This window comes from Muscardinus avellanarius, assembly GCF_963383645.1.
Source record: "Muscardinus avellanarius genome assembly, chromosome: 5".
NCBI lineage: Eukaryota > Metazoa > Chordata > Mammalia > Rodentia > Gliridae > Muscardinus > Muscardinus avellanarius.
Genome location: NC_137790.1, coordinates 75,523,283 through 75,550,138, shown reverse-complemented (window position 1 = coordinate 75,550,138; position 26,856 = coordinate 75,523,283). Strand labels below are relative to the sequence as shown.

The following is a 26,856-nucleotide window of genomic DNA, read 5'->3' as shown; positions in this document are numbered from 1 at the left end:
CCTGTTTCAAAATAAAAAATAAAATAGAGTTGGAAGTGTAACTCAGAGGTAGAATGCCCTGGAGTTCAATCCCCAGTACTACAAAAAAAAAAAAAAAAATTGAGAATGTTAAACACTCTATATTATCTAATTTTATTATAATATGTCTTACATATATAGATCACCCTTGCCTGAACACGGTATGACTTTGGGGAGGTGGGTTACTGGTGATTAAACCCAGGGGCATTCTACCTTTCAGCTATATCCCCAGCCCAATTTTTTATTCTTTATTTTGAAACAAGAGTCTTCACTAAGTTGCCAATGGCCTTACTAAGCATCTGAGGCTGTCCATGAGACTGCGATCCTCCTGTCTCAGGCTCCCAAGTACTGGAATTACAAGTGTGCACCACCACACTCATCTATTACTATTTTTATTTATTTGTTTGTTTGTTTGTTTGCAGGTCTGGGGGTGGAACCCAGGGGCATTCGACCTCCAAGCTACACTCCCTGCCCTATTTTTTATTCTTTATTTTGAAGCAGGGTCTCATTAATTTGCGGAGGGCCACACTAAGTACCTGAGGCTGTTTGTGAACTGTGGTCCTTCGCTCTCAGCCTCCCGAATGCTGAGATTACAAGCGTGCGCCACCACACCCGCTTATGACTTTTTTTTTTTTTTTAAACTAAATCCATACCATAATTTTTTTTCTTTTCTGGGGGGTACTGAGGATTAAACCCAGGGGCAATTTACCTCCAAGCTATACCCCTATCCCTTTTTTTTACTTTCTGTTTTGAAATGAGGTCTCACTAGTTTGTTGAGATTCTTGCTAAATTGCTGAGGCTGGCCTTTGGTCCTCCTGTGGCCTCCCAAATCCTGGTATGCAGGAATGTGTTACTCCATCTGTCTTTGTCATGAAAATTTAATGTAGCTCATAATAATTTTAGATAACTGCAGTATCATAAAGGTAGGGTCGTAAGTCACTGACATAACATCCTAGGAGAGATTTTTTGCTTATTAAAAAAAAAGCAGGGCATACCACATGTTTGTAATCTCAGTACTTGGGAGGCTGAAGTAGGAGGATTGCAGGTTCACAGCCAGCCTCACCTTCTTAGTGATCCCCTCTGCAACTTAATGAGACCCTGTTTCAAAAAGTAAAGAATAAAAAATAGAACTGGTGTTATATCTCAGAGGTAAAATGTCCCAGGGTTCAATTTCCAGTACTGCAAAAAAAAAAGGAAAAAAGTTCACTTAAAATAAGAATAATCAGCCGGGCATAGTGGCGTATGCTTGTAGTCCCAGCGCTTGGGAGGCTGAGACAGGAGGATCGCACAGGTTTGAAGCCAGCCTCAGCTACTTAGTGAGGCTCTCAGCAACTTAATGAGACCCTGTTTCCAAAAAAAGTATAAAATAGGTCTGGGAGTATAGCTTGGAGGTAGGAAAGCCCTGGGTTCCACCCCAAGTACCACAAAAAAAAAAAGTTTAAAAAAAAGAATAATCATTCTTTCATCACGATTCCAGGATTGTAGTTCATTCTATCTGATTTTTCTGTCCAAACATAAAGCAAACATCTTTTAGCCCTTTGGAGTAACTCACAAAAGAAAATTTTTCTAGATGTATCTATCTAGTTTGTGGAGTTAGATTATATAAGTAGTCTTATATGCTTATTATTATTATTTTCGGTACTGGGGATGGAACCCAGGGACATTCTACCTCCAAGCTTCACCCCCAGCCCTTTTTTATTCTTTATTTTGAAACAGGGTCTCAATGAGTTGCAAAGGGCCTCACTAAGTAGCTGAGACTGGCTGCAAACTGAGATCCTCCTGTCTTAACCTCCCAAATGCTGGGATTATATGTGTGCACCACCACGCCCGGCTTTACATGATTTTTAATTAACCGTTTTAGAGAAGATTTTTTTGTTATTTTTTTTCCTTGAAGAATACCCCCCCCCTTTTTTTCTTCTTTCTTTTTTTTCTTAGTGGTAGGAAAGGAACCCAAGGGTATCCTACCTTTGAACTACACCCCTCAGGCCAATTTTTTTTTATTCTTTTTTTTTTTTTTGGTGGTACTGGGGTTTCTGGAAACCCTTCTACATCTGGGATACACTCCCAGATCGTATTTTATATTTTTATTTCGAAATAGAGTCTCTTAAGCTGGCGAGGTTGGCTTCGAACCTGCACAATCCTTCTGTCTCCACTCCCAAGTGTGGGATTACAAGCGTGCGCCACCACGCCTGGCTTTATTCTTTATTTTGAAATGGTTCTCACTGAATTTCAAAGGGCCTGACTAAGTAGCTGAGACTGTTCATGAGCCATGATCCTCCTGTCTCAGCCTCCCAAATGCTGGGATTACAAAAGAATACCCATTTTAGTGATTGTTTTTGGTGTTGAAATAAGATTGTATTACTTCTCTAGATTCTCACTGAACAAAATATATTACTGTGGTAACCTTTAAGCCTCTATATTTGATTTTTCATTTTATTTTTGAGCGTATGGTCCATATCGTATAAGCCAGCTTTTTTTTTTTTTTTTTTTTTTTTTTTTTTTTTTTTTTTGGTACTTAGGGGCTTTTTCTACCTCTGGGCTATACTCCCAGACCTATTCTATACTTTATTTCGAAACAGGGTCTCACTAAGTTGCTGAGAGCCTCACTAAGTACCTGAGGCTAGCTTCGAACTTGTGCAGTCCTCCTGTCTCAGCCTCCAAGCGCTGGGATTACATGCCCAGCTAATTTTTTTTTTACTAATATTGTATGAAAATGGCTTTTACATATTGCCAATATGTCTCTTTTAGTTAATATTTTATTTTACCATAAATAGAAATTACTTTTTTGTTTTATCTTGATATTCATCCTACATCCCCAGGACTATTATTGTGACTTAAGAGACAGTTTGTAGTAGGGAAGAGGTAATAATATAAATTATTTTTTGTTTTATCTTGATATTCCAACCAACATCCCCAGGACTAATATTGTGAGTTAAGAGACAGTCTGTGATAGTGAAAAGGTAAAGAAGTGTCATATACTCAGTGAATCCTCAGTTACTACACATGTTCAAGAGAAAGTGATCAAATGTTGGGGTAGGACAGGTAGGAATTTCTGTCCCAGATAAAAGCTCACACTAGATGATGAGATGATGTCTAAGATCCTTTATTATCACTCATTAAATATTACTGTATTTGGTAACTATAATTTTACATAATACAATAGAAAGAACATTTTTACATAAATAAGTATAGATTAAGAATATTTTTATCAAAGATATAGTCTACAATACTGTGGGGAGAGCTACTGGGGATTGAACCCAGGGCCATTCTATTTATGAGATACACTCCCACCCCAACCTTTTTTTTTTTTTTTTTTTTTCTTAATTTGTGTCTCACTAAGTTGCTGACCGTCTTGTTAAATTGTTGAGATTGGCCTCAAGTCTACAGTCCTCTGTCTCATCCTCCCAATTACTAGAATTACAGACATGTACAACCACCACAACTGGTATCTATAATGCTTTTGAATGTTAACATTTGAAGGTTCTATTTTAGTGTAATACACAAATTACTGAATGTTAAGTTGAATGAGAATCGTGTAATCAGTGTTGTAGATGTATATGTTAATTTATTTATGCATTTTTGGTCTAGGGTTCACCAGTAAAGCCAGTACCCATTAGGGAATTTCAAAAAACAGAAGAAATGAGAAGATTTTCACTACAAAACAGGTTTGAAAAATAAATTCTACTTATTTTTTTCTGCCTTAAAACTCAATGATAAAGCCTGGTATAGTGGCACACGCTAGTAATCCCAGTACTTGGGACGCTGAGACAGGAGGATCATGCAGGTTCAAAGCCAGCCTCAGCTACTTAGTGAGGCTCTCAGCAACTTAGTGAAACCTTGTTTCCAAATAAAATATAAAATAGGTCTGGGAGTATAGCCTGGAGGTAGAAAGCCCCCGGGCTCCACCCTCAGTACCACACACACACAAAAAAACCCCTCAATGATAAGAGTGAAGTGATTCTGATTTTATGCAGATCCATGGATAATGAAGATGTTTAGATATTATGCATTTTAGAGCTTTTTTTTTTTTTTTTTTTTTGGTAGTATTCGGGGGTGGAACCCAGGGATATTCTACCTCCGAGCTATATCCCTAGACCTATTTTTTATTCTTTATTTTGAAACAGGGTCTCAATGAATTGCAAAGGCCTCACTAAGTAGCTGAGGCTGGCTTCGAACCCATGCGATCCTCCTGTCTCAGCCTCCCAAGTGCGGGAATTACAAGCATGCGCCACCATGCCCGGCGAGATGTTTTTAAAATTGGGTGACAAAAAACCGGGCATGGAGCTGAGTGTGGTGTTGAACACTTGTAATATCAGTACTTGGAAGGCTGCTATAGGAGGATAGCAGGTTCGTGGCCAGTCTTAGCAACTTGTGAGGTCCTCTGCAACTTAGTGAGACCCTGACCCTGTTTCAAAGTAGAGAATAAAATAGGGCTGGGGGTGTAGCTCAGAGGTAGAATGCCCATGAGTTCAATCCCCCCAAGAAAAAAAAAAGGCCAGGCATGGTTTCACATCCCTGTAATACTTGGGAGACAGAGACAGGAGGATCACAGATTTGAGGACAGCCTCAACAAGCAGTGAGACTCTCATTAACATAGTGTGACCCTGTTTAAAGATAAAAATATGGCTGGGAAATAGCTTGAAGGTAGAATGCCCTTGGGTTCAATCTCCAATATCACAAGAATAAAGGCCAAAAGTTTTTATTTTTATTATTAAAATAGCTTCATCATTGAAAAGAAGAGTTAGGAGTGCCTTACATGTACAGTTCCCAGGTTCTGTAGTATTCCAGATTTCTGTTGATAAAGTGATCTTGTATATAATCTTTATTTATGTGTCTCTTTTCAATCATGGTAGAAAAGAACATAATAGTTATATATGCTATAAAGAAACGATCCCATGTGAAAAGTGATCTCAACTAAGTATCAGTAGTGGCTAACATAGACAGTTGTTAGCTATCTGTAGAATAATCAGTGATTGCCGAAGCCAGGCAGCAAGAGTAGGGGTTCTGAAGTGAGGCGTGAGGATGAAGTTTTTAACCCTAACGTGGGGGAGCTGCCAGCCTACTATCTCTACTTGTCCACCCCCGTTCGTGGGTCAATGTTTCCTACGGGTTGACAACTCTGCCTGGGTCAGTATTCCCTATTGCGCGGACACTCCTGGCCAATGCAGCTTCTGGGTCAATCTCGCCTTTATTGCGCCGACGACTTTGTTTTTCCAGAGGTATTTATACATAGCTACAGGTCAATCAACATTCTCATGCTACCACCACCAGAATACAATACAGACCAATACAAAACACATATTACAGATAGGTCAATCAGTACCCTCGTGTCATCACCACCTGATCCTCTCTCAGACCTCTTTGAACTTTCCATAACCCCAAACCTTGTTGACTCTGGACGAAGGACAGTCAGCTGAGTCAGAGACACCAATCTAGTGGAAGGCCTTAATGGCTCCCAACAAGTGATATCATCACATGAAACATGAGTTGGAGACATCAGGTATTACCATGGCTTAATTTAATGACTTGGGCCTAAGTTTACAAAATGCAGTTACTCTCTCAGTACTCACTAGACAGCTTACCTCCCGATTAACAGAAAGCTACATTAATAATAAAATTTTATTTGTTCCTTATATGTCTTGTTATCAAATATTTTTTTGTTTCTTTACCCCCACCCCTTCTTTTGGATCAGGGTTCCAGGTGAGCCATCTTCTCTCATACCACCATCACCAAGTCACAATCAGGTAATTGTTAGTACAGTTATTTATTTATTTATTTATTTATTTATTTTTGCTGGTTTAATTTTGATTTTTTTAAAACAAGGTGATTTTACTTTTATAATACATTTTATGAGTTTCCTTCTCAATCAGTTACTATAACATGCATGTGATACTTGTTAACAATTTTTATAAGTCCTTACCTACAATGGTAGTTTTATATTACAGTGCAAAGATGGGGAAAGATTGACAACAAGCACACTGAAAGAAATGCTAGGTGACTGCAAAGTAAAGGTTACTTAGATCAGCAGTAGTTCTCTAAATTCATAGAGGATATTGGCAAGGTAATCTTTGTCCTCACTTGCATGTGCTTCACTTTTGTTGCAGCTATCACAAACAGACTTGGAACTTCATCAGAGAAGAGAGCAGTTAGTAGAGCGTACTCGGAGAGAGGCACAGCTGGCTGCCCTACAGTATGAGGAGGAGAAAATAAGGACCAAGCAGATTCAGAGAGATGCTGTCCTGGACTTTGTCAAGGTGAGTCATTTTAATTCATTGACAATGTTGAAGTTATTTACAAGTTCATACTTAGCTGTTTTGCCAAGACTGCCAGTTTTTATTGTTTTAATAAATACATCAGCCAGGCATGGTGGCATGCTTGTAATCCCAGCATTCAGGAGGCTGAGACAGGAGGACCACAGTTCTCAGACAGACTCAGCTACTTCGTTAAGATCTTTGCAACTCTGTGAGACCTATTTCAAAATAAAGAATAAAAAATAGGGCTGGGGGTGTCGTTCGGAGATAGAATCCCCCTGTGTTCCAGCCCCAATACTGCAATAAATAAACAAACACACACATCAGTTTTTTTCTTCCTTATTTTACGGAATCTTGACCAAATAAAGTGATAGTCTCCCCTGCTTGTGAAGAAGATTGTAGAAGTATTTATATTGTTTTCTGTTTTTGTTTTTGTTTTTCCTTTCAGTAATGAGGATCGAACCTGGGGACATTGTGCCTCCAAGCTGCACCCCCAGCTCTATTTTTTTTTTTTTTTTTTTTTTTTTTTTTTTTTTTTTGTACTGAGGGTGGAAACCAGGAGCTTTTCTACCTCCAGGCTATACTACCAGACCTATTTTGTGTTTTATTTGGAAACAGGGTCTTACTAAGTTGCTGAGAGCCTCACTAAGTAGCTGAGGCTGGCTTCAAACCTGTGTGATCCTCCTGTCACATCTTCCCAAGCATCTTCCCAAACTTGCATCACCACACCCAGCATTTTTCCTAATCTGTGAAGCAGTTTTCCTTTCCCTTAAATTCCTACGTTATTACCAAATAAAAACTTTTTTTGTGTAGAATTAGGGATTTCACCCAGGGGCATTCTACTTCAGAGCTGTACTCCCAGCCTTAGTTTTTATTTTTTACTTTGACACAGGGTCTCACTGAGTTGCAAAGGGCCTCTCTAAGTAGCTGAGGCTGGCCACAAACTGTGATCCTTCTAATCTTAGCCTCCTGAATGCTGGGATTACAAGAGTGTGCCACCACACCCAGTTTACGGACAGCCTCAGCTGAGGCTGTGTGGGAACTGCAGTCTCCTGTCTCAGCCTTTCAAATCCTGGGATTACAAATTTGTGCCACCAAAATTTCAAAATTTTTTATCCAGTTTAATTATGTGCGTGTGGTGGGGAGGGGGTACTGGGGATTGAACCCTAGGGCATTCTAAGTCCAAGCTACACCTCCAGCCCTATTTTTTATTCTCTATTTTAGTGGTACTGGGGGTGGAACCCAGAGGCTTTCTACCTCCGGGCTATACTCCCAGACCTTTTCTTTTTTTTTTTTTTTTTTTTTTTGGAAACAGGGTCTCACTAAGTTGCTGAAAGCCTCACTAAGTAGCTGAGGCTGGCTTCGAACTCGTGCGATCCTCCTGTCTCAGCCTCCCAAGTGCCGGGATTACAAGCGTGCGCCACCATGCCCGGCTGCTCCTCTTCCTTTTTACATTTATATATGTTATATTTGTGTGTGTGCATGTGTGTCTCTCTCTCACCATTTTTTTTTTGGGGGGGGGGGGTTGGGGCTAGAACCCAGGGGCCTTCTACCTTTGGGCTAACACTCCCAGACCTATTTTATATTTTATTTGGAAACAGGGTCTCTTTAGCTAGCTGAGGCTGGCTTCGCCTCCCAAGCGCGAGGATTACAAGACTGCACCACCACACTTGGTACGTATGTAGGATTTGGAATCAGAAGGCAGGCATTATCTGGACGTGGTGGCACATGCTTGTAATCCCAGTGCTTAGGAGGCTGAGACAGAAGGATCACACAGGTTTGAAGCCAGCCTCAGCTACTTAGTGAGGCTCTCAGCAACTTAGTGAGATCCTATTTCCAAATAAAGTATAAAATAGGTCTGGGAGTATAGCCTGGAGGTAGAAAAGTCTCTGGGTTCCAATTCTCCAGTACCACACACAAAAAAAGTCAGTTGTTATTCGTGGGTATGCCACTTACCAGCCTTGTGAACTTGTATTTGTCCCACAATTTCTTCACATTTTTTTCATCCCTAAATGAATCTGATTATGGTATTTATCTCCCAGAGTAAGAAAAGTCACTTGAGCCGGGCATGGTGGCGCATGCTTGTAACCCCAGCGCTTGGGAGGCTGAGACAGGAGGATCGCACAGGTTCAAAGCCAGCCTCAGCTGGTTTAAGAGACCCTGTTTCCAAATAAAATATAAAAAAATAGGTCTGGGAGTGTAGCCCGGAGGTAGAAGGCCCCTGGGTTTCGTTCCCAGTGCCACCAGAAAAAAAAAAAAGAAAAGTCACTTGAGATACTATATGTAAGAACATATTGTAAAACACTGACTACACAGATGTTTATTTATCATTATAACATAAATTAACAAATTGGGGAAAATAGCCAGTTAGTTGGGACATTTTTCATTTGTTTTTGAATATGTTGACAGGTAGTAATGGGGTTTCCAAGTAGAGAATTTGTACAGGCAACTGGAAATTTTTAAGATTTTTTTTTTTTTTTCAGTACTGGGGATGGAATGCAGGGACATTCTACCTCAGAGTTATACCCCTAGCTCTAGTTTTTAGTCCTTTTATTTTTGAAACAGAATCTCACTGAGTTGTGAAGGGACTCATTAAGTAGCTGAGACTGTCAGCAAACCAAGATCCTCTGGTCTCCGTCTCCCGAATGCTGGGATTACAAGCATGCTCTGCCACACCCGGCCAAAATTTTTGACTGATAGAAAGCTCAAGTTGTAGCCAAGCATGGTGGTGCACACTTGTAATCCCCACACTTTGGAGGCTGAGACAGGAGGTTTACACAAGTTCAAAGCCAGCCTCAGCTACTTAGTGAGGCTCTCAGCAACTTAGTGAGACCCTGTTTCCAAATAAAGTATAAAATAGGTCTGGGAGTATAGCCCAGAGGTAGAAAGCCTCTGGGTCATCCCCCCCCCCAAAATACCACAAGAAAGAAAGAAAGAAAAAGAAAGAAAGAAAGAAAGAAAGAAAGAAAGAAAGAAAGAAAGAAAGAAAGAAAAAAAGAAAGCTCAAGTTGTTAGCATTAATATGTTATTTAAATCCCTTAGAGCCGGGCATGATGGCACACAATTATAATCCCAGTACTTGGGAGGCTGAGACAGAAGGATTGCAGGTTCAGGGACAGCCTCCAAAAGTAGTGAGACTGTTTCAAAATAAAAATTATTGAAATCTCCAACTGCATGCAAGAGCGACCTTTGGAGACTTTGACAACTCAGGCCACTCGCCTGCCCTATAATGTTAGAAGCTCCTGGGTTGGAAGCTTGCCACCTGAGTCCAGGTGTGTACTATTAACTTCCTTGTAAGTTGCCCCGAAGGTTCCTGGCCGTGAAGACTTAAAATCTATGTGATTATTGGACAGCAGATTTGGGAAACACCATGGGAAGGAGGAGACAGGGAAGGCAATTTAGTGAGACCTTGTTTCAAAGTAAAGAATACAAGCTCTCTAAACAGAAAGCTTTTGCTAATGTATCATACTTGTAAATATGTGAATAATAAAATACTTTGGAAGTTTTCCCAGCATTCGAGAGGCTGAAACAGGAGGATCAGGTTAGTGGCCAGCCTCAGCAACTTAGGTCCTTTGCAACTCAGTTTCAAAATAAAGAATAAAAAATAGGGCGGAGGGTATAGCTAAGAGGTAGAATGCTCCTGGGTTCCATCCCCAGTACTGCAAAAAAAAAAAAAAAAAAAAAAAAGATAATAATAAAAGACTTTGGAAGTGTTAAAAATAAGAAATAGGGCTGGAGGTATAGCTCGGAGGTAGAACACCTTTGGTTTCTCTTCCTAGCACCACTAAATAAATAAATAAATAAATCCCTTAGAGAATGAATTCACTGAGAGAACATAGTAACAGATCAGTACTCTGAATATGTATGTGGGTGTACATATAGTTTTTAAATGTTTCTGTTACAAATGCTTATAGAAATACAGTGGTACAATTTGTCGGTTTGTTGATTATCTTTATTTAAACTGTAAGATATTTAAGATAAGGGACAACATTTTTTAACTAATGAATCTAGAAAAATATTAATATAAGAAATAAATTAATGTGATTATTTTAGTAAATAGAATTTATCATGTCGAGTGTTCTAGATTCTAACCAACTTCTCTTCTGGGGTTCTGGGGGTGTTTAGCAAAAAGCATCACAAAGTCCACAGAAACAACAATCTCCCGTAGATGGTGAGGTAAGTCTATACTCACCTTTTCACTAGAATTTATTATTTTTGCAGTGAAAGTGAAATGTTTTGCATGTGATAAAAATATTGCCCCTTTTTTTTTCATTACAAAACTACTTATAAGCTGGGCAAGGTGGCACACGCTTATAATCCCAGCATTTGGGAGGCTGACACAGGAGGATCATGGTTCGCAGACAGCCTCAGTTACTTAGTGAGACCTTTTGCAACTCAGTGAGACCGTTTCAAAATAAAGAATAAAAAAAATAGGTCTGGGAGTGTAACTCAGAGGTAGAATGCCTCTGAGTTCCATCCTCAGAACCACACACACACACAAAAAAAAAAACCAAAAACCTACTTATGAAGAAGATACAGGCTAAGGAATTGATCAGAATTTGTAGCTCCATCTAGAGATTGAAACCCCCCATCTCCAGGCATCATCCTCTTCTCATCCATGTTTGAAATGTTCTCTAATGTGAGATAATCTTGAGAGCTACATTTGCACAGTACATGATGTTGGTATTTTTTAAAAAAGGACTCTAGAGCCAGGCGTGGTGACACACGCTTGTAATCCCAGCATTTGGGAGGCTGAGACAGGAGGATTATGAAAATAAGGAATAAAAAAATAGGGCTGAGGATATAGCTTGGGGGTAGAATACCCCTGTGTTCCATCCACAACACCAGAAAAAGAAAAAAAAGACTCTAAAGCCAGCCGTGGTGGTGCATGCTTATAATCCCAGTACTTGAGAAGCTGAGACAAGAGGATCACATATTTGCAGCCAACCTCAGCTACTTAATGAGGCCCTCCACAACTTGTGAGACCCTTTCAAAATAAAGAATAAAAAATAGTGCTGGAGTATAGCTTGTATATAGAATGCCCCTGGGATCAATCCCCAGTACTGCAAAAAATAAAAAAGACTCTAATAGTATTTCAGTTTCCCTAGTTATTTCAGTGTTACTAATTTGTACACATTTGTTTTATAATGTCAGGGAATATATTTTCATTATAAATAAATTTATAAAATTAATTGCCTCCTTTTTAAAATATATGTACCTATTTTGATCTGCTAAAATGAAACTTATTGGAGCCGGGTGTGGTGGTGCACACATATAATCCCAGTACTTGGGAGGCGGAGATAGGAGGATCACACAAGTTTGAAGCCAGCCTCAGCTACTTAGTGAGGCTCTCAGTAACTTAGACCCTGTTTCCAAATAAAATATAAAATAGGTTGGGGCTATAGCCCAGAAGTAGAGAGCCCCTGGGTTCCATTCCCTGTACCACAGTAAATAAACAAACAAATAAGATGAAATTTATTAAATGAATATTTTAATTATAGTTGATTTTTGGCAATTTTCTCTTTATTTTTATCCCCTAACTTTTTTAGTATCCTTAAAAATGCATAAAGGCAAGCCAGGCTGGTAACACACACTTATAATCCCAGCGCTTGGGAGGCTGAGACAGGAGGATCACACAGGTTCGAAATCGGCCTCTGCTACTTAGTGAGGCTCTCAGCAATTTACTGAGAACCTGTTTCCAAATGAAGTATAAAATAGGTCTGGAGTATGGTCAGGAGGTAGAAAAGCCCCTGGGTTCCACCCCTCAGTGCAACACACACACACACAAAAAAAAAATGCATAACGGCATTGTTTCATATGAATTTTTTACTTTGCTTATTATAAAATACATTGTTAAAAACCAAACTTGGGGTTTTTACAGTATGACTTTCTAGCACAATATTTCTAAAGTATAAGTTTTTTTGCTATGGGAAAGTGTACTGTTTAAAATGTTTTAGATTATCTGTTATAAAGGAGTCCTAAGCTGGGTGTGGTGGTGCACGTTTGTAATCCCAGTACTTGGGAGGCTGAGACAGGAGGATCAAGCAGGTTTGAAGTGAGCCTCAGCTACTTAGGCTCTCAGCAACTCGGTGAGACCCTGTTTCCAAATAAAAATATAAAATACTTCTGGGAGTGTAGCCTAGAGGTAGAAAGCCCCTGGGTTCCATTCCTGGTACAACAACCATAAAGGAAGGGAGGAAGGAGTCCTTACTTACTTACTTACTTACTTACTTACTTACTTATTTATTTATTTATTTATTTATATTTTTTAGCGGTACTGGGGGTAGAACCCAGGGGCGTTCTACCTCCAAGCTATACCCCTGGAAGGAAGGAAGGAAGGAAGGAAGGAAGGAAGGAAGGCAGGCAGGCAGGCAGGCAGGCAGGCTGGCTGGCAGGCTGGCTTTATTTATTTATTTATTTATTTGATTTTTTTAGCAGTACTGGGGGTGGAACCCAGAGGCATTCTACCTCCGAGCTACACCCCCTGCCCTATTTTTTATTCTTTGTTTTGAAACAGGGTCTCACTGAGTTGCAAAGGGCCTCACTAAGTAGCTGAGGCTGTCTGGAACTACAATCCTCCTGTCTCAGCCTCACGAATGCTGGAATTACAGGCGTGCACCACCAGCCCCGCTGAAAGGTGTCTTTAAATCTTACTGAACTGAAGTAACTACTTTTGTTCATTTGTATGACAACTTTCTATGTTGCTATAACCTGAGTCATTGAAGAATTTTTAGTTGTCTTTTCTTCACACAGTAATGATTGTATGCAAGTCTTTGGCAACCAGGGTTTGCTAAGCTTAATATATTTTCCTTTTTTACTCCCAAATTTTGATGGTTATTCTCAAGTAATTCATTCTCTTAAAAACTAAAGCTTCACAGAAAAACAGCATAGTTTTATTCATGCAAGGCAAATGCTCTACCACTGAGCTATAGCCCCATCCCTACATACACAGTTTTACAATTTTCATTTGTACCTTACTTATCTGAGGGGATGCCTCCAGCAGAAGATATATCTCTTTGGATTGTTTATTTGTTTTTTGTTTTTGTACTAGGGATGAAACCCAGGGACATTCTACCTTTGAACCACACCCCTAGCCCTTTATTTTGAAACAGGGTCTGACTGAGTTGCAAAGGGCCTCACTAAGTAGCTGAGGCTGTCAGCAAACCGGGATCCTCCTGTCTCAGCCTCCCAAAAGTTGGGATTATAAGCGTGCGCCACCACGCCCAGCTTGGATTGATTTTTTTTTTTTTTTTTTTTTTTGCGGGTCTGGGGATGGAACCCAGGGGCATTCAACCTCCGAGCTACACCCCCAGCCCTATTTTTTATTTTATATTTTGAAACCGGGTCTCACTGAGTTGCAGAGGGCCTCACTAAATAGCTGAGGCTGTCCGCGAACCGCGATCCTCCGGTCTCAGCCTCCCGAATGCTGGGATTATAAGCATGAGCCACTACACCCGGCTTGGATTGATTTTTTATTTTGTCACTGGCTCACTAAATGAATACAAATTCCTTATAGTATTGTTTCATCTATACTTCACCTTTCTTCTCCATGAACAGAAAATATTTCCTATTTCCTCCTTGCTTTAAAAAGTTTTTAGGCAATATAAACATATTTTAAGTTCTTTAAGCTCTTTGGAAGAAAATAAATACTGAATCAGCTTATTGAGCATTATGGTGCATGAATTTCAGATGCTGTGGGCCTGTGTCTTAATGTCTCTTTCCTTGTGTGTGTTGTTGAAATACATCGCCGTGTGCATAGTTTGTTGTTGACATCGCTTCATTTTTTTCCACCTCTCCAGTGTCCTTTCCCATCCAGAAGGTCTCAGCACACTGATGATAGTGCTTTATTAGTGGTAAGAGTGCACAAATTGGAGTTTTATATTACTATTTCTAGAGGCTGAAGAATCACTATTGTGCTTTTCACTCCAGAATGACCTAAATACCATAAAACATGATGAGCAACATTCCTAAGTGCTTTCTAGATAACTAGAACTGTTTCCCTACATTACCATTTGCATCTTACAAGTGTTCAGAGTTCTGCAGCTGTGATTCACATGTCTATGTCAGTGTTTTCCAAGGTAAAACAGATGACTTGAGAACCATATTGGCTTTGTGTGTGAAGGGGTGTAACATAATATTGGTTTTCTTTTTATGTCTTTTTCTAATTTCAGGTGTACCTTATTAATCATTAATTTGGCTCAGGAGTCACCTGTATGATAAATAAAATCCCTTACCCCTTGACACTAATTATGCAAATGTATATTTGGTATTCACTTTTAACATGTATTTTTAGTTAATTGAACATTAGGGTTCAACTATTTATAGCTCAAGATTATTCCTTCATGATCCTTTTTTTAACTTAGGAAAACATTAACTGAAATGCAGTCTACTGCTCATTTTTAATGCTGATTTGCTTTTATTTGCTGTTTCATCAGCTGAAATGAATATAACATGAGGGCTTTACTTAAAGCCTTAATTTTTAATCTGCCTTGCAAAAGAATTCTAACCATTTACAGAATTACTTTTCCTGTCATGTTTTATGTTATTTTTACAGTAGTATTGGAAACTAGCAGTTCAAATGTCTAATGTCTGTGGTAGTCCCGTCTTATGTGCTAGAAGCTGCTGCCATTGTGTGTGCAGTATGAATTGCATGCTTTAGTATGAGATTCTTGCTACATAAATGTCCATTGTCTGTTAAAATTTCTATGTATTCTGCAGTCTCCATTTCCTTTCAGATAGATAAAGCACATTTTAACTGGGCAGGCTTAAAAATGAATAAAACCCCCAGTGCCTGCAGTTTTAGAGGAAGTTAATTGGCACAAGAAGTTAAAAAAAAAATAGCCAGGCATGGAGACACACACTTATAATCCTGGTACTTGAGACGCTGAGGCAAGAGGATCACAGATTCACAGCCAGCCTCAACAATTTAAACAGGGCTAGTGCCCTTGGATTCAACTCCCAGTACAACAAAAAAGTAAAAATCATTTAAATTTATGTATAGAGCCAGGCGTGATGGTGCACGCTTGTAATCCCTGCGCTTGGGAGGCTGAGACAGGAGGATCGCACAGGTTCGAAGCCAGCCTCTGCTACTTAGTGAGGCTCTCAGCAACTTAGTGAGACCCTGTTTCCAAATAAAATATAAAATAGGTCTGGGAGTATAGCCCGGAGGTAGAAAGCCTCTGGTTCCACTAAATAAATAAATTTATTTATTTATTTATTTATGTATAGAGATAGTGAGGATCTCTGATGATTCACACAAAATCATTTTATAAATAATTACTGAGAATTTTACAGAATGTTTTGTCCAGAATATAGCCTGACCAAAGTCACATACTTAATATGTGTAAGCCTGGGTCTGAATTTAGACTTGGCCAGTTTAGGGACCTGCAGTAAACACAATGCTGTGTTACCTCCTATACTATAACTGAAAGCAATTTCAGTTATAGGAAAACTAGGAAACTCAAGGTGAGATTTAATGGCATATAGTAAGAGTCTGAGTGACCTGGGTTCCATCCCAAGTACCGGAAAGAATTAATTAAATTAAATAGGGCTTGAAGGTATAGTTCAGAGGTAGAATGCCCCTGGCTCAATCCCCAGTACCACCACCACCCCAAAAAAGTGGTTCTTTGGTAACTTCCTATCCTCTAATCAAATTTGTGTCTTCACTGTTTTGTTCTTCATAGTACTTTTATTTGGGCATTTATTGTACATATTTTCCCTATTAGGCTATTCCATGGCAAGCTTCATGAGCACAAGGGTGTTCTGTGTTGTGCCCAGGAATATATTGCTAACATACTGTATTAAACCTAGGGCCATACTACCACTGAGCTATATCCCAGCCTCTTTTTTTTTTTTTTTTTGCGGTACTGGGGATGAAACCCAGGGGCATTCTACCTCTGAGCTCCACCCCCAGCCCTATTTTTTATTCTTTATTTTGAAACTGGGTAGCTGAGGATGTCCGCAAACCACTATCCTCCTGTCTCATTCTCCCAAATGCTGAGATTACAAGTATGTGCCACCACTCTCAACTTTTTTTTTAATTTTTGAGACAGTCTCACTAAGGTTCACACTGACCTTGAATCTATGATCCTCTTGCCCAGCCTCCCAAGTAGCTGGATGACAGGTGTGCACTACCATACATTGTGGCTTTTATTCTTTTTTTTTTTTTTTTTTTTTTAAGAGGGTTTCACTGAGTTGCAAAGGGCCTCACTAAGTAGTTGAGGCTGTCCGCAAACCGCAAAAAACCACTATCCTCCTGTCTCATTCTCCCAAATGCTGAGATTACAAGTATGTGCCACCACTCTCAACTTTTTTTTTAATTTTTGAGACAGTCTCACTAAGGTTCACACTGACCTTGAATCTATGATCCTCTTGCCCAGCCTCCCAAGTAGCTGGATGACAGGTGTGCACTACCATACATTGTGGCTTTTATTCTTTTTTTTTTTTTTTTTTTTTAAGAGGGTTTCACTGAGTTGCAAAGGGCCTCACTAAGTAGTTGAGGCTGTCCGCAAACCGCAATCCTCAAGTCTCCTCCTCCTGAATGCTGGGATTACAAGCATGGGCCACCACACCCGGCTACACTGTGGCTTTTAACCTTTCAATATTTGAGAGTGACAATAGTTCCAGCACATTTAGTTAAAAGGAGGCCTAGGAGTTGGGTGTGGTGATGCACACTTGTAATCCCAGTATTTGGGAGGCTGAAACAGGTGCATCGGAAGTTCCTGGCCATTCTAAGCTACTTAGTGAGGCCTTTTGCAACTTAGTGAGACCCTGTTTCAAAAAAATAGGGCTGGGAGATAGAATGCCCCTGGGTTCAATCCCCAGTACCAAAAAAAGAAGAAGAAGAAAGAAGCAGGGAATCTAAACAGGTGAAGCATACATATTGTCTTAAGGTTGCCACATCGTATTCTTTGATACATTTTTTCTCCCTTAAGATGGAAATACATTATATGTTAAATGCTTTCTTTGTCAGAAGAAGAAGGGAAAATAGCTGGTGGTGCAAATTTATAATCCCAGTACTTGGGAGCCTGAGACAGGAGGATCACAGGTTGGCAGCCAGCCTCAGCAACTTAGTGAGGCTCTCATTAAGTGAGACCCTTTTCCAAAATAAAAAATAAAATAGGTCTGGGGCTGTAACAGCTCAGAGGTAGAAGGCCCCTGGACTCCATTCCTAGTACCACACACACAAAAAAGATACAGTTGTAGCCAGGTGTGGTGGCATGTACCTAGATTCGCAGGTACTTGGGATGCTTAGGTGGGAGGATCACTTGAGCCTGGAAATTTGGGACCAGGCTGGTCAACATAGCTAAACTCCATCTCCCAAAATCGACTGTATTTTTTATTGACCACATACATATACCTTTTTATAAATGCTTTGTGTTTTCTTGCTCATTTAACTCATGACTCAGAAATTTATGGTCCCAAATATTTTAAGTATTTAGTTCATAAAGAATTTAATATCTTTAATGCACTTTGTTGTCATAAAAGGTAAAATGTCCATTTCCCTTTGTGAAAATTTATTTTCTCTCAGTTCTATTACCTATGTGGCAAAATAAAAAATCATGTTTTGAGCATTTTTATTATCAGAATCCTATATAATAACATGAATGTATCATTACATATCTCACTCATGTACAAATACAAGGCATGAGTAAAAAAAAAATATATATATATATATATATAATTTTTTGCAATACTGGGGATTGAACCTAGGGCATTCTACATATTAGCTATACCCTATTTTTTATTCTTTATTTTGAAACAGTCACACTAATTTACAGAGGGCATTACTAAATAGCTGAGGCTAGCTGCGAACCTGTGATTCTACCTCAGCCTCCCTAGTACTGGGATTACAAGCATGTGCCACCAGACCCAGTTAAAAACTAAATGTGGCTGCCGGGCGTGGTGGTGCATGCTTGTAATCCCTGTGTTTGGGAGGCAGAAATAAGAGGATCGGGCAGGTTCGAAGCCAGCCGCACGCGCTGGTTTAGGAGACCCTGTTTCCAAATAAAAATATAAAATAGGTCTGGGATTGTAGCCCGGAGGTTGAAGGGCTTCCAGGAACCCCAGTACCAAAAAAAAAAAAAAAAAAAAATTAAATATGGCTGGGCATGGTGGCGCACGCTTGTAATCCCCACACATGGGAGGCTGAGACAGGAGGATCATGCAGGTTCGAAGCCAGCCTCAGCTGGCTTAAGAGACCCTGTTTCCAAATAAAATATAAAATAGATCTGGAAGTGTAGCCCAGAGGTAGATGGCCCCTGGTTCCATCCCCATTACCACCAAAATAAATAAATAAATATTAAATATTAAATATGTAAAAAATACTTCTTAGGTCAAATACAAAAAAAATTTTTTATATAGTAGCTTTTTTACATTTTTAAATGTTAAATAATTATATATAGTTTGCAGACAACCTCAGCTACCTAATGAGGCCCTTTGCAACTCCATGAGACCCTATTTCAAAATAAAGAATAAAAAATAGGGCTGGGGGTGTCGCTTGGAAATAGAATGCCCCTGGGTTCCATCCCCAGTATTGCCAATAAAAAATAATAATTATATATACACATTAGATCCTAACAGTATTTCTAATGCTACCTGTAGTATATCTACCCTCTTATAGATCATTTGGAATTTGACAGCACCAGAAATGAAATTATCTTTAAGGTGTGGTGCAGAATCCTCATGTCCTCTGTTCTTATATCAAGACCATTAAATTGAATTGAATAATAAATCTAATTTGAATTAATATTGGAAAATATTGTTCTGATTGCTGCCATTCTGCTCAGTTACAATGAGCTATTTGACTGGACTTGTTTCCCCTGTTATAGGAACAGCAGAGGACTCAAGGCTCTTTTGCTAATGATGTTGATATTCTTTTATTTCTACATTCTTGAGTAATGTGCTAATAAAGTATTGAGAATAGCCTTCTACAGATAGAAAGCCTATGTTGTATAGCGATGGGGTTTTAATCCCCAAATATTTTCCTTCAGGCTTATTAGTATCTTAGTAAACCATTTGAAAGTTCGTCAATGACTTTTCCTTTTCTAATTTCTCTGATCAGATCTGCTTGCCTGGCGTTTTGCTAACATAATTGCTTCCTCTGTTTCTTTTCTTCCTCTAAAATGTAGTCGCTGTCAGGGTTGAATCAAGTGGGCTGTGCTGTTACCCTGCCTCATTCTCCTGCCTTCACACCTCTTAAGGTATCTTTTGTTACAGTAATTCACCAGGAAATTTGGGGAGGGAGTGCACAAGGTAGGTCTTAAATTTTCCAATAGATGGTTTAATAGCAATCTAGGATTGCATGAAACATACCTAAGCTTATATTCAGATTGTTTGAAAATGTCATTCAGGTTTTCTTATTAAAAGGTTATTTTTATCATGAGTCATCTTAATACAGGTTAATACATAATATCACATTAACTTTCATTTAATATGCGTGTAAAATAACAAGTCCATCTGTAAACCCATCACTGCCAAAACCATCTACATCCGTAGGAGTCAGCCAACTCTGGTCCCTAAGCCACCTGTTTTGTACAGAAGGTTTTTATTTGTACACAGCCAGTTCCTTTTGTTTATGTATTGTTTGTAGCTGCTTTTGCAGTAAACAGCGGAGTTGAAATAGCTGCGACAAATATAATGAACCCCAACCCTAAAATATTTACTGTCTGCCCCTTTAAAAAAAAAATTGGAGCTGACTGTGGTGGTGCACACTTGTAAATCCAGTACCTGGGAGGCTTAAACAGGTTCAAGGATATCCTCAGCAAGTAGTGAGACTCTCGTCAACCTACTGAGACTCAGTTTCCAAATAAGAAATAAAATTGGGTCGGGAGTATAGCTTGAAGGTAGAATGCTTCTGGGTCCAGTCCCCACTACTGAAAAAAGTAAAATTCAGTAAAGTTTTGTTTTTTGGTTTGTTTGTGTATTTATTTATTTTTGCAGTGCTGGGGATTAGACCCAGGCGCATTCTCCTTCTGAGCTACACCCCCAGACTTACTTTTTATTCTTTATTTTAAAAAAAAGTCTTAACATAGTTTTAGAGGCCCTCACTAAGTAGCTGAGGCTGACTGAGAACCTGCAATCCTCCTGTCTCAGCGTCCCAATAATTAGGATCACAAGCATGCACCACCACTCCCAAATCTTACCTGGATTTAAGATCCATAAATCTGACTTTGCCTCTCTCAGCCTACCAAACCATCAAATAACTAGTTTTTAAAAATTTATTCATAGTCAGGCATGATTACACATGCCTATAATCCCAGTTCTTGGGAGGCTGAGTCAGGAAAATCACAAGTTCTCATCCAAGCTTAGCAACTTAACAAGAACCTCCACAACTTAGTGAGACCTTGTAACTACAAGAAAGTAAATAAAGAGTTAAGTGTGATGGCACACGCTTTTAATCCCAGCATTTGGGAAGCTGAGGCAGGAGGATCACGGTTCGCGGACAGCCTCAGCATTTAGTGGGGCCCTTTGCAACTCAATGAGACCGTGTTTCAAAATAAAAAATAGGGCCGGGGGTGGAGCTCAGAGGTAGAATGCTCCTGGGTTCCATCCCCAGTACCTCAAAAAAAAATAAAAAAATATAGGGCTGGAGGTGGAGCTCAGAGGTAGAATGCCCCAAGGTTCCATCCCTAGTAACACACACACACACACACACACACACACACACAAGCTTATTCCCTATCCTATATATTTTCTAATAAAACTTTGTGCCATAGAATGACTATTGTTTGTCTTTGAAAAAGCATGTTAAATAATGGGACTGTCTTTAGAGAGTGTATTACATAAACACAACTAAGTAAAACATTTGTCTTTTAAAAATACATAGATGCCAGGCGTGGTGGCTCACGCTTGTAACCCCCGCGCTTGGGAGGCGGAGACAGGAGGATCTCAGGTTCAAAGCCAGCCTCGCTGGCTTAAGAAACCCTGTTTCCAAATAAAATATAAAATAGGTCTGAGAGTGTAGCCTGGAGGTAGAAGGGTTCCATCCCCAGTACCACAAAAAAAAAAAAAAAAAATAGATGGACAAGCCATGTGTGCTGGCATACACTTGTAATCCTAGCATTTGAGAGGCTGAGACAGAAGGATCCCGGTTCACAGACAGCCTCAGCTACTACTTATACTTTGGCCCTTTGCAACTCAGTGAGACCTTGTTTCAAAATAAAAAAAAAATAGGGGTGGGGGTATAGCTCAGAGGTAGAATGCTCTTGGATTCCAAACCCAGTACCACAAAAATAAATAAATAAATAGATGGACAAACCAGGCCTCGTGGTACACACTTTTAACCCCAGTACTTGGGAGGCTGAGACCTGAAGGATCTCAGGTTCACAGTCTCAGCAACATAGAGAGACTCTGAGCAACCTGGTGAGATCCTGATTCAAAACAGAACATAAAAAGATATCTCAAGAGGTAGAGTGCCCAAGTTCAATCCCCAGTACAACACACACATACACAAATTTAATTTCACCAAAATTTTATTTATAAACTGGCAGGTGTAAGTGTATGACTGATAGTTGAGCCCAGAGGCATTCTACCTGCGAGCTACACCCCCAGACTGATTTTCTTTCTTTTTTGGCAACAGGGTCTCACTAGGTTGATTAGAGTCTCACTACTTGCTGAGGTTGTCATTGAACCTGTAATCCCCTGTCTCAGCCTCCCAAGCACTAGGGTTACAAGCATGTGCCACTACTCCTGGCTTTCTAGACTTAACTTTGAAGGAAAGTTCCATGAGTTTTATTTTATAGTCCCAAAGTTACCATAAGCATGAAAATATTCTTTGAGTAATAATAATTGCTCTATTTCTCTTTTTCTACAGAGTGATGACAGATCTAACACCATATCAGGTTTACCTACAACAGAAACAGGTAATAGACACAATGGCCAGATTAACTATATTACTATTATAATTCTTATTCAGAATTTTCTTGATCACTTTCTTCTTAGAAAACTGTGGCTTCTTTTTCTGGAATGGAAATTAGGTACAAAATTGAAATTTAACCCAGGAGTGTTATACCACTAGGCTGCACCTCAGAACTTTTTATTTTATTCTTTTTTATTTTTTTTTTTTTTTTTTTTTTTTTTTTTTTTTTTTTTTTTTTTTTTTTTTTTTCTCTTTTTAAAAAACAAAATTTATTATAACTTACATTTTTCATCAAACCAACACAATGAGGCTTTAGACCTGACTAAGGTAATTAAACCATTATATTAAAACCATCAGCAAAAATTACCACACCCACTTAAATCTCAAGATAACTGTAAGCAGAAATACTTGAAAATGCTTAACATTGTGGGGAAATGGTAGGACATTACTAATGTGCTGTAACTACGTGAACCACTAAATTGGCACATACTGACATTTTATTAGTTAAGTCAATGTTATAAAAAATCTTCTGTAAATAAGTTTACAGAATTAATGAAATTACGTTGTACGTGTGTATGGGTACCAGTACTAGGAATTGAACCCAGGGCATTCTACCACTGAGTTCCATCCACAGCCCTTTTTATTTTGTAACGAGGTCTGACTAAATTGCCCAGGCTGGCCTTGAATTTAACACTTCTTCAACCTCAACCTCCCAAGTAGCTGGGATTATAAGGTATGCACCAGGGTGCACTCACTCACTTTATAGAAAATCTTAACTGCAGAAGATCTTAGCAGTCCATCCACTTGCCAAGTTATACAGATTTCCTGTTATGATCAGCACTGACAAAGGCCTACAGAACTCATACTGCTATAAATGCAGTAAGAGCTGGGTTAGATGAGGCAGAAAATCTGTAGGGGCCATGCATTACAACTGACAAAGGGAAAATAAGGAGCTTACTAAAAATGGTACCTACTGTGTTAAAAAGAAGGGAAATTCAAAACTATTTAATTTAGCAGGAACACACAAATATGCTACCATTACACCATTACTTAAGAGAACATGTCCAACATGCCTTAAAATACATACTTGTACTTTTGAAAGAAGTTTGGAGCTTCAAAAAGTTTGGACCACTCTGCCTTACTCAGCAAAATTTCATCTGTGATAGCAAGACCTTGTTTAAACTCCTCAACCATGACCATCCGTGTTGAAACGGACACATTGTACGTGGAGTTCTGTTGTGGGTATGCTGGTGTAATTATAGGCATAAGATGGTACCTATCACTGGGATTTACCATTTAGAAAATACCAAGAAAAATTTATGTACAAGAGTTGATGCTATTGCATTTGGATAAAGCTGGCAAGTTCTTGCTACTAGCATAGCCCAGGAAACACCACCGAGGAAACCTAATATATTGGAATAGATGTTGTGGCGTTTGGCCCACAGTTTGATAGCTCTCAGAGTTAACCTGAAGTTGTCAATGTTTGGTACTAGATGTAAAATTTCATCGGTTACCCTGCAACCATTAAGACTTCTTATGCATCTGATATCTAAATTCTTAAGAAGACTGTCATCTCGTAGGTCCAAATCTTCTGGAATAGTCTGCAGTGCTAATCTTGCAAACAAAATATCAATCTCTATCCCATCAAAGCAGAGTTTGATAACTGGTACAAACGCTTCTTCAACAGCTCTTAAATCTTTGACTTCTTCCTGTAACTTTAATTTATCGTAGAATGAGGTGAAAAAGTCACTTCGATCAACATGTCTCGGTGCAACACACAATGCATCAATATCAGCTCCTTTTGTATGTACTCCTAATCTGTAAGATCCAAAGGTAAAAATTTTCCCTCCAACATTTTCAATTACAGATTGTGGAAGATTCTTACTTTCACTGATTTCTCGTATCCACTCTTTCACCAGGTTATTTAGTTTTCCCAAAATAAGAATCCTGCGCTGCAGCTCCTCTTCCTCTTCAAAAACCCCAAAGGGCTTCAAAGTCTCAATTAGTTTCTGTGTAAGAATGCAGTCGGTCTCCTTGGGGGCTGCTAAGCTGATAGGGGAAGTAATGCCATAGTGCTTCTGCGGCGGCTGTGTTTGTTGTGATCCCTGCGTTGTAACTGGAAACGGCATCGTCTCCTGCGCCGGCATCGCCCAGTCACTTCCCCCCCGCAACCGCCGCCGCTGCCGCCCTGGGCATGATCCACTGAGGCGGGAGGGAGGGGGGCCTGCCTCGGCCCTGGGTCCTACCCCACTCCCGCACCCGCTCCCGCCGCTTTAAGCGCTTCTCCTCCTTCCCCTTCGTCCTAACATGGCGCCCGAGCGCTACCACCTCTTTTTTATTTTTATTAGGGGTCTTATTAAGTTGCCAATGCTGATCTTGAACCCACAATCCCTTTGTCTCAGCTTCCTAAGTACTGGGATTACAGGCAAGCTCTATCATACCTGGCTAACATTTTGCACTTTTTAATTCAACTGGTTAATCATTCAACAAGAACAAATGATCATAAGCAAGCAGCGCATAGATTTACAAGAGACTATGTTCAGTATATTAACATCTATTTATTTTTATTTATTTATTTATTATGTGTGTGATACTCAGAATTGAACCCAGACACATTCTATCCCCAAGTTACATCCCAAGACTGACTTTATTTCTTAATTTGGAAACAGGGTCTCACAATGTTCTCGAGAGCTTCACTATATTGCTGAGGTTGTCCTTTAACCTGCAATCCTCTAGTCTCAGCCTCCCAAGTACTGGGCTTAGAAGCATGTGCCACCACACCTGGCTTATTCTATATTTATTGATGTTCCAAAAATAGCATGAGAATTAAAAACACAAGTAGCCTCCCTGCTTTGGGGATTACTTTTTTGTTCCAGAATTTTCGTTAATAATCAGAATTATCATTTTATGTCACTGTCGTATTTAATTTTATTTATGCACAATTTATTGAACTTTTATGACATGTATATCTATAATGTATTTAATTTGCTCTTCATCTCCTTTAATCTGATTTTGCTTTTTCATGTTGATTTAGCTCATCATTCCCCTGCATATTCTTTTCCTGCTGCTACCCAGAGAAATCAGCCCCAACGCCCTGAAAGCTTCCTTTTCCGATCAGCTGTCAGGGCAGAAACAAATAAAAGTAAGTGGTAGTGATTTTTAAATCAGAGCAGGGCAGGGTTGGGGTTGGAAAGTTGCTTTACACAATGACATTAAGGGTTACACGCTTTTAAACTTCTATACCAACATACCGTCTCAACAAGAGCTTTAAACTCTGTGATTGACGCCGGTGTGGTGGCGCACGCTTGTAACCCCCGCTCTTGGGAGGCTGAGACGGAGGATCACACAGATTCGAAGCCAGCCTCAGCTACTTAGTGAGGCTCTCAGCAACTTAGTGAGACCCTGTTTCCAAATAAAGTATAAAATAGGTCTGGGAGTGTAGCCCAGAGGTAGAAGACCCCTGGGTTCTACTCCCAGTACCACCACACACAAAAAAAGACACACAACTCTGTGATTGTTTAAATCTGGAGTATCTTGTTTGAATTTGTTTGAATTAGAAAGTTTTTTAGATTCAGTGTGTGTGTGTGTGTGTGTGTGTGTGTACATACGTACGTACATACTGAGGATTGAATCCATGGGCATTCCACTTCTAAGCTACATCCCCCAGTCTTTTTTTTTTTTTTTTTTGGCAGGTCTGGGTTTGGAACCCAGGGACATTCGACCTTTGAGCTACAAACCCTGCCCTATTTTTTATTCTTTATTTTGAAACAGTCTCAATAAGTTGCGGAGGGCCTCACTAAGTAGCTGAGGCTGTCAGCGTAAGGGGAATCCTCAGGTCTCAGCCTTCCGAATGCTGGGATTAAAGCCTGCGCCACAACACCTGATTTCCCCAGTCCTATTTTATTTTTATTTCCAAACAGAGTCTTGCTAGGTTGATGAAAGTCTCACTACTTGCTGAGGCTGTCTTTAAATCAATGATCCTCCTCTCTCAGCCTCCTAAGTACTGGGATTATAAGCACGCATCACCATGCCTGGCTCATTCCTTTTCTCTGTAATGAAATTTTGTGTGTGTTTTTTTTTTTTCTATTGATAAATACACATCCCATGACCAGAAATTTTAGTCTGAGAAATGTACACGTATGGCTGGGCATGGTAATCCCAGCATTCAGGAGGCTAAGACAGGAGAATCACGGTTCGTGGACAACCTCAGCTACTTAGTGAAACCCTTTGCAACTCAGTCAGACCCTGTTTCAAAATAAAGAATAAAAAAATAGGGCTAGGGATGTAGCTCAGAGGTAGAATTCCCCTGGGGAAATCCCCAGCACCGCAAAAAAAAAAAAAAAAAAGTGCACATATGTATACCAAAAGATATATACAAAAATATTAATAGCAGCATTGTTCATAATAGCCGCAAATTGAATGCCCATCAGTACAATGGTTAAATTGTGGATTTATCTGTATAATGGAATACCATATGCACAGTGAAAATGAACAAATTACTATATACAACAATGTGGATAAATCTTAGAATTCTAATCAAAAGAAGCCATACAGAGCTGGGTATGATGGCACATGCCTGTAATCTCAGACCTTGGGAGGCTGAGACAAGAGGACCACAGGTTCAAATCCATACTCAGCAATTTAACAAGACACTATTTCAAGATTAAGAAATAGAATAGGGCTGGGGGTATAACTTAAAAGTAGAATGGTTTCAACCTCCAGTACCAA

The 26,856-nt window shown here is 39.4% G+C and overlaps 2 protein-coding genes and 1 long non-coding RNA gene across 5 annotated transcripts in view; 1 reads left to right on the top strand and 2 right to left on the bottom strand.

The window, feature by feature from the left end:
• LRCH3 (leucine rich repeats and calponin homology domain containing 3) overlaps window positions 1–26,856 on the top strand; it is a gene marked incomplete at both ends in the record, with an annotated part of 105,263 nt that overhangs the window by 59,212 nt on the left and 19,195 nt on the right. Inside the window, 8 exons of one of the 3 annotated variants that reach the window (XM_080695900.1) lie at window positions 3,607–3,683; window positions 5,711–5,762; window positions 6,123–6,272; window positions 10,395–10,445; window positions 14,069–14,122; window positions 19,400–19,471; window positions 22,084–22,132; window positions 25,163–25,270. In XM_080695900.1, the coding sequence (XP_080552026.1) occupies window positions 3,607–3,683; window positions 5,711–5,762; window positions 6,123–6,272; window positions 10,395–10,445; window positions 14,069–14,122; window positions 19,400–19,471; window positions 22,084–22,132; window positions 25,163–25,270 (613 nt within the window). The remainder of the gene's footprint in view (window positions 1–3,606; window positions 3,684–5,710; window positions 5,763–6,122; window positions 6,273–10,394; window positions 10,446–14,068; window positions 14,123–19,399; window positions 19,472–22,083; window positions 22,133–25,162; window positions 25,271–26,856) is intronic. The other 2 variants (XM_080695901.1, XM_080695902.1) reach the window with 2 other exon arrangements.
• LOC308263049 overlaps window positions 22,303–26,856 on the bottom strand; it is a 448,643-nt gene continuing 444,089 nt past the window's right edge. Inside the window, exon 2 of the long non-coding RNA XR_013961691.1 lies at window positions 22,303–22,377. This is a non-coding gene — a long non-coding RNA (uncharacterized lncRNA). The remainder of the gene's footprint in view (window positions 22,378–26,856) is intronic.
• On the bottom strand, window positions 23,418–24,257 carry LOC308263048 (poly(A) polymerase alpha-like; the record flags this gene model as incomplete). Its single annotated transcript, XM_080695904.1, has 1 exon — window positions 23,418–24,257. The coding sequence occupies one exon, from the start codon at window positions 24,255–24,257 to the stop codon at window positions 23,418–23,420; it is 840 nt and encodes a 279-aa protein (XP_080552030.1).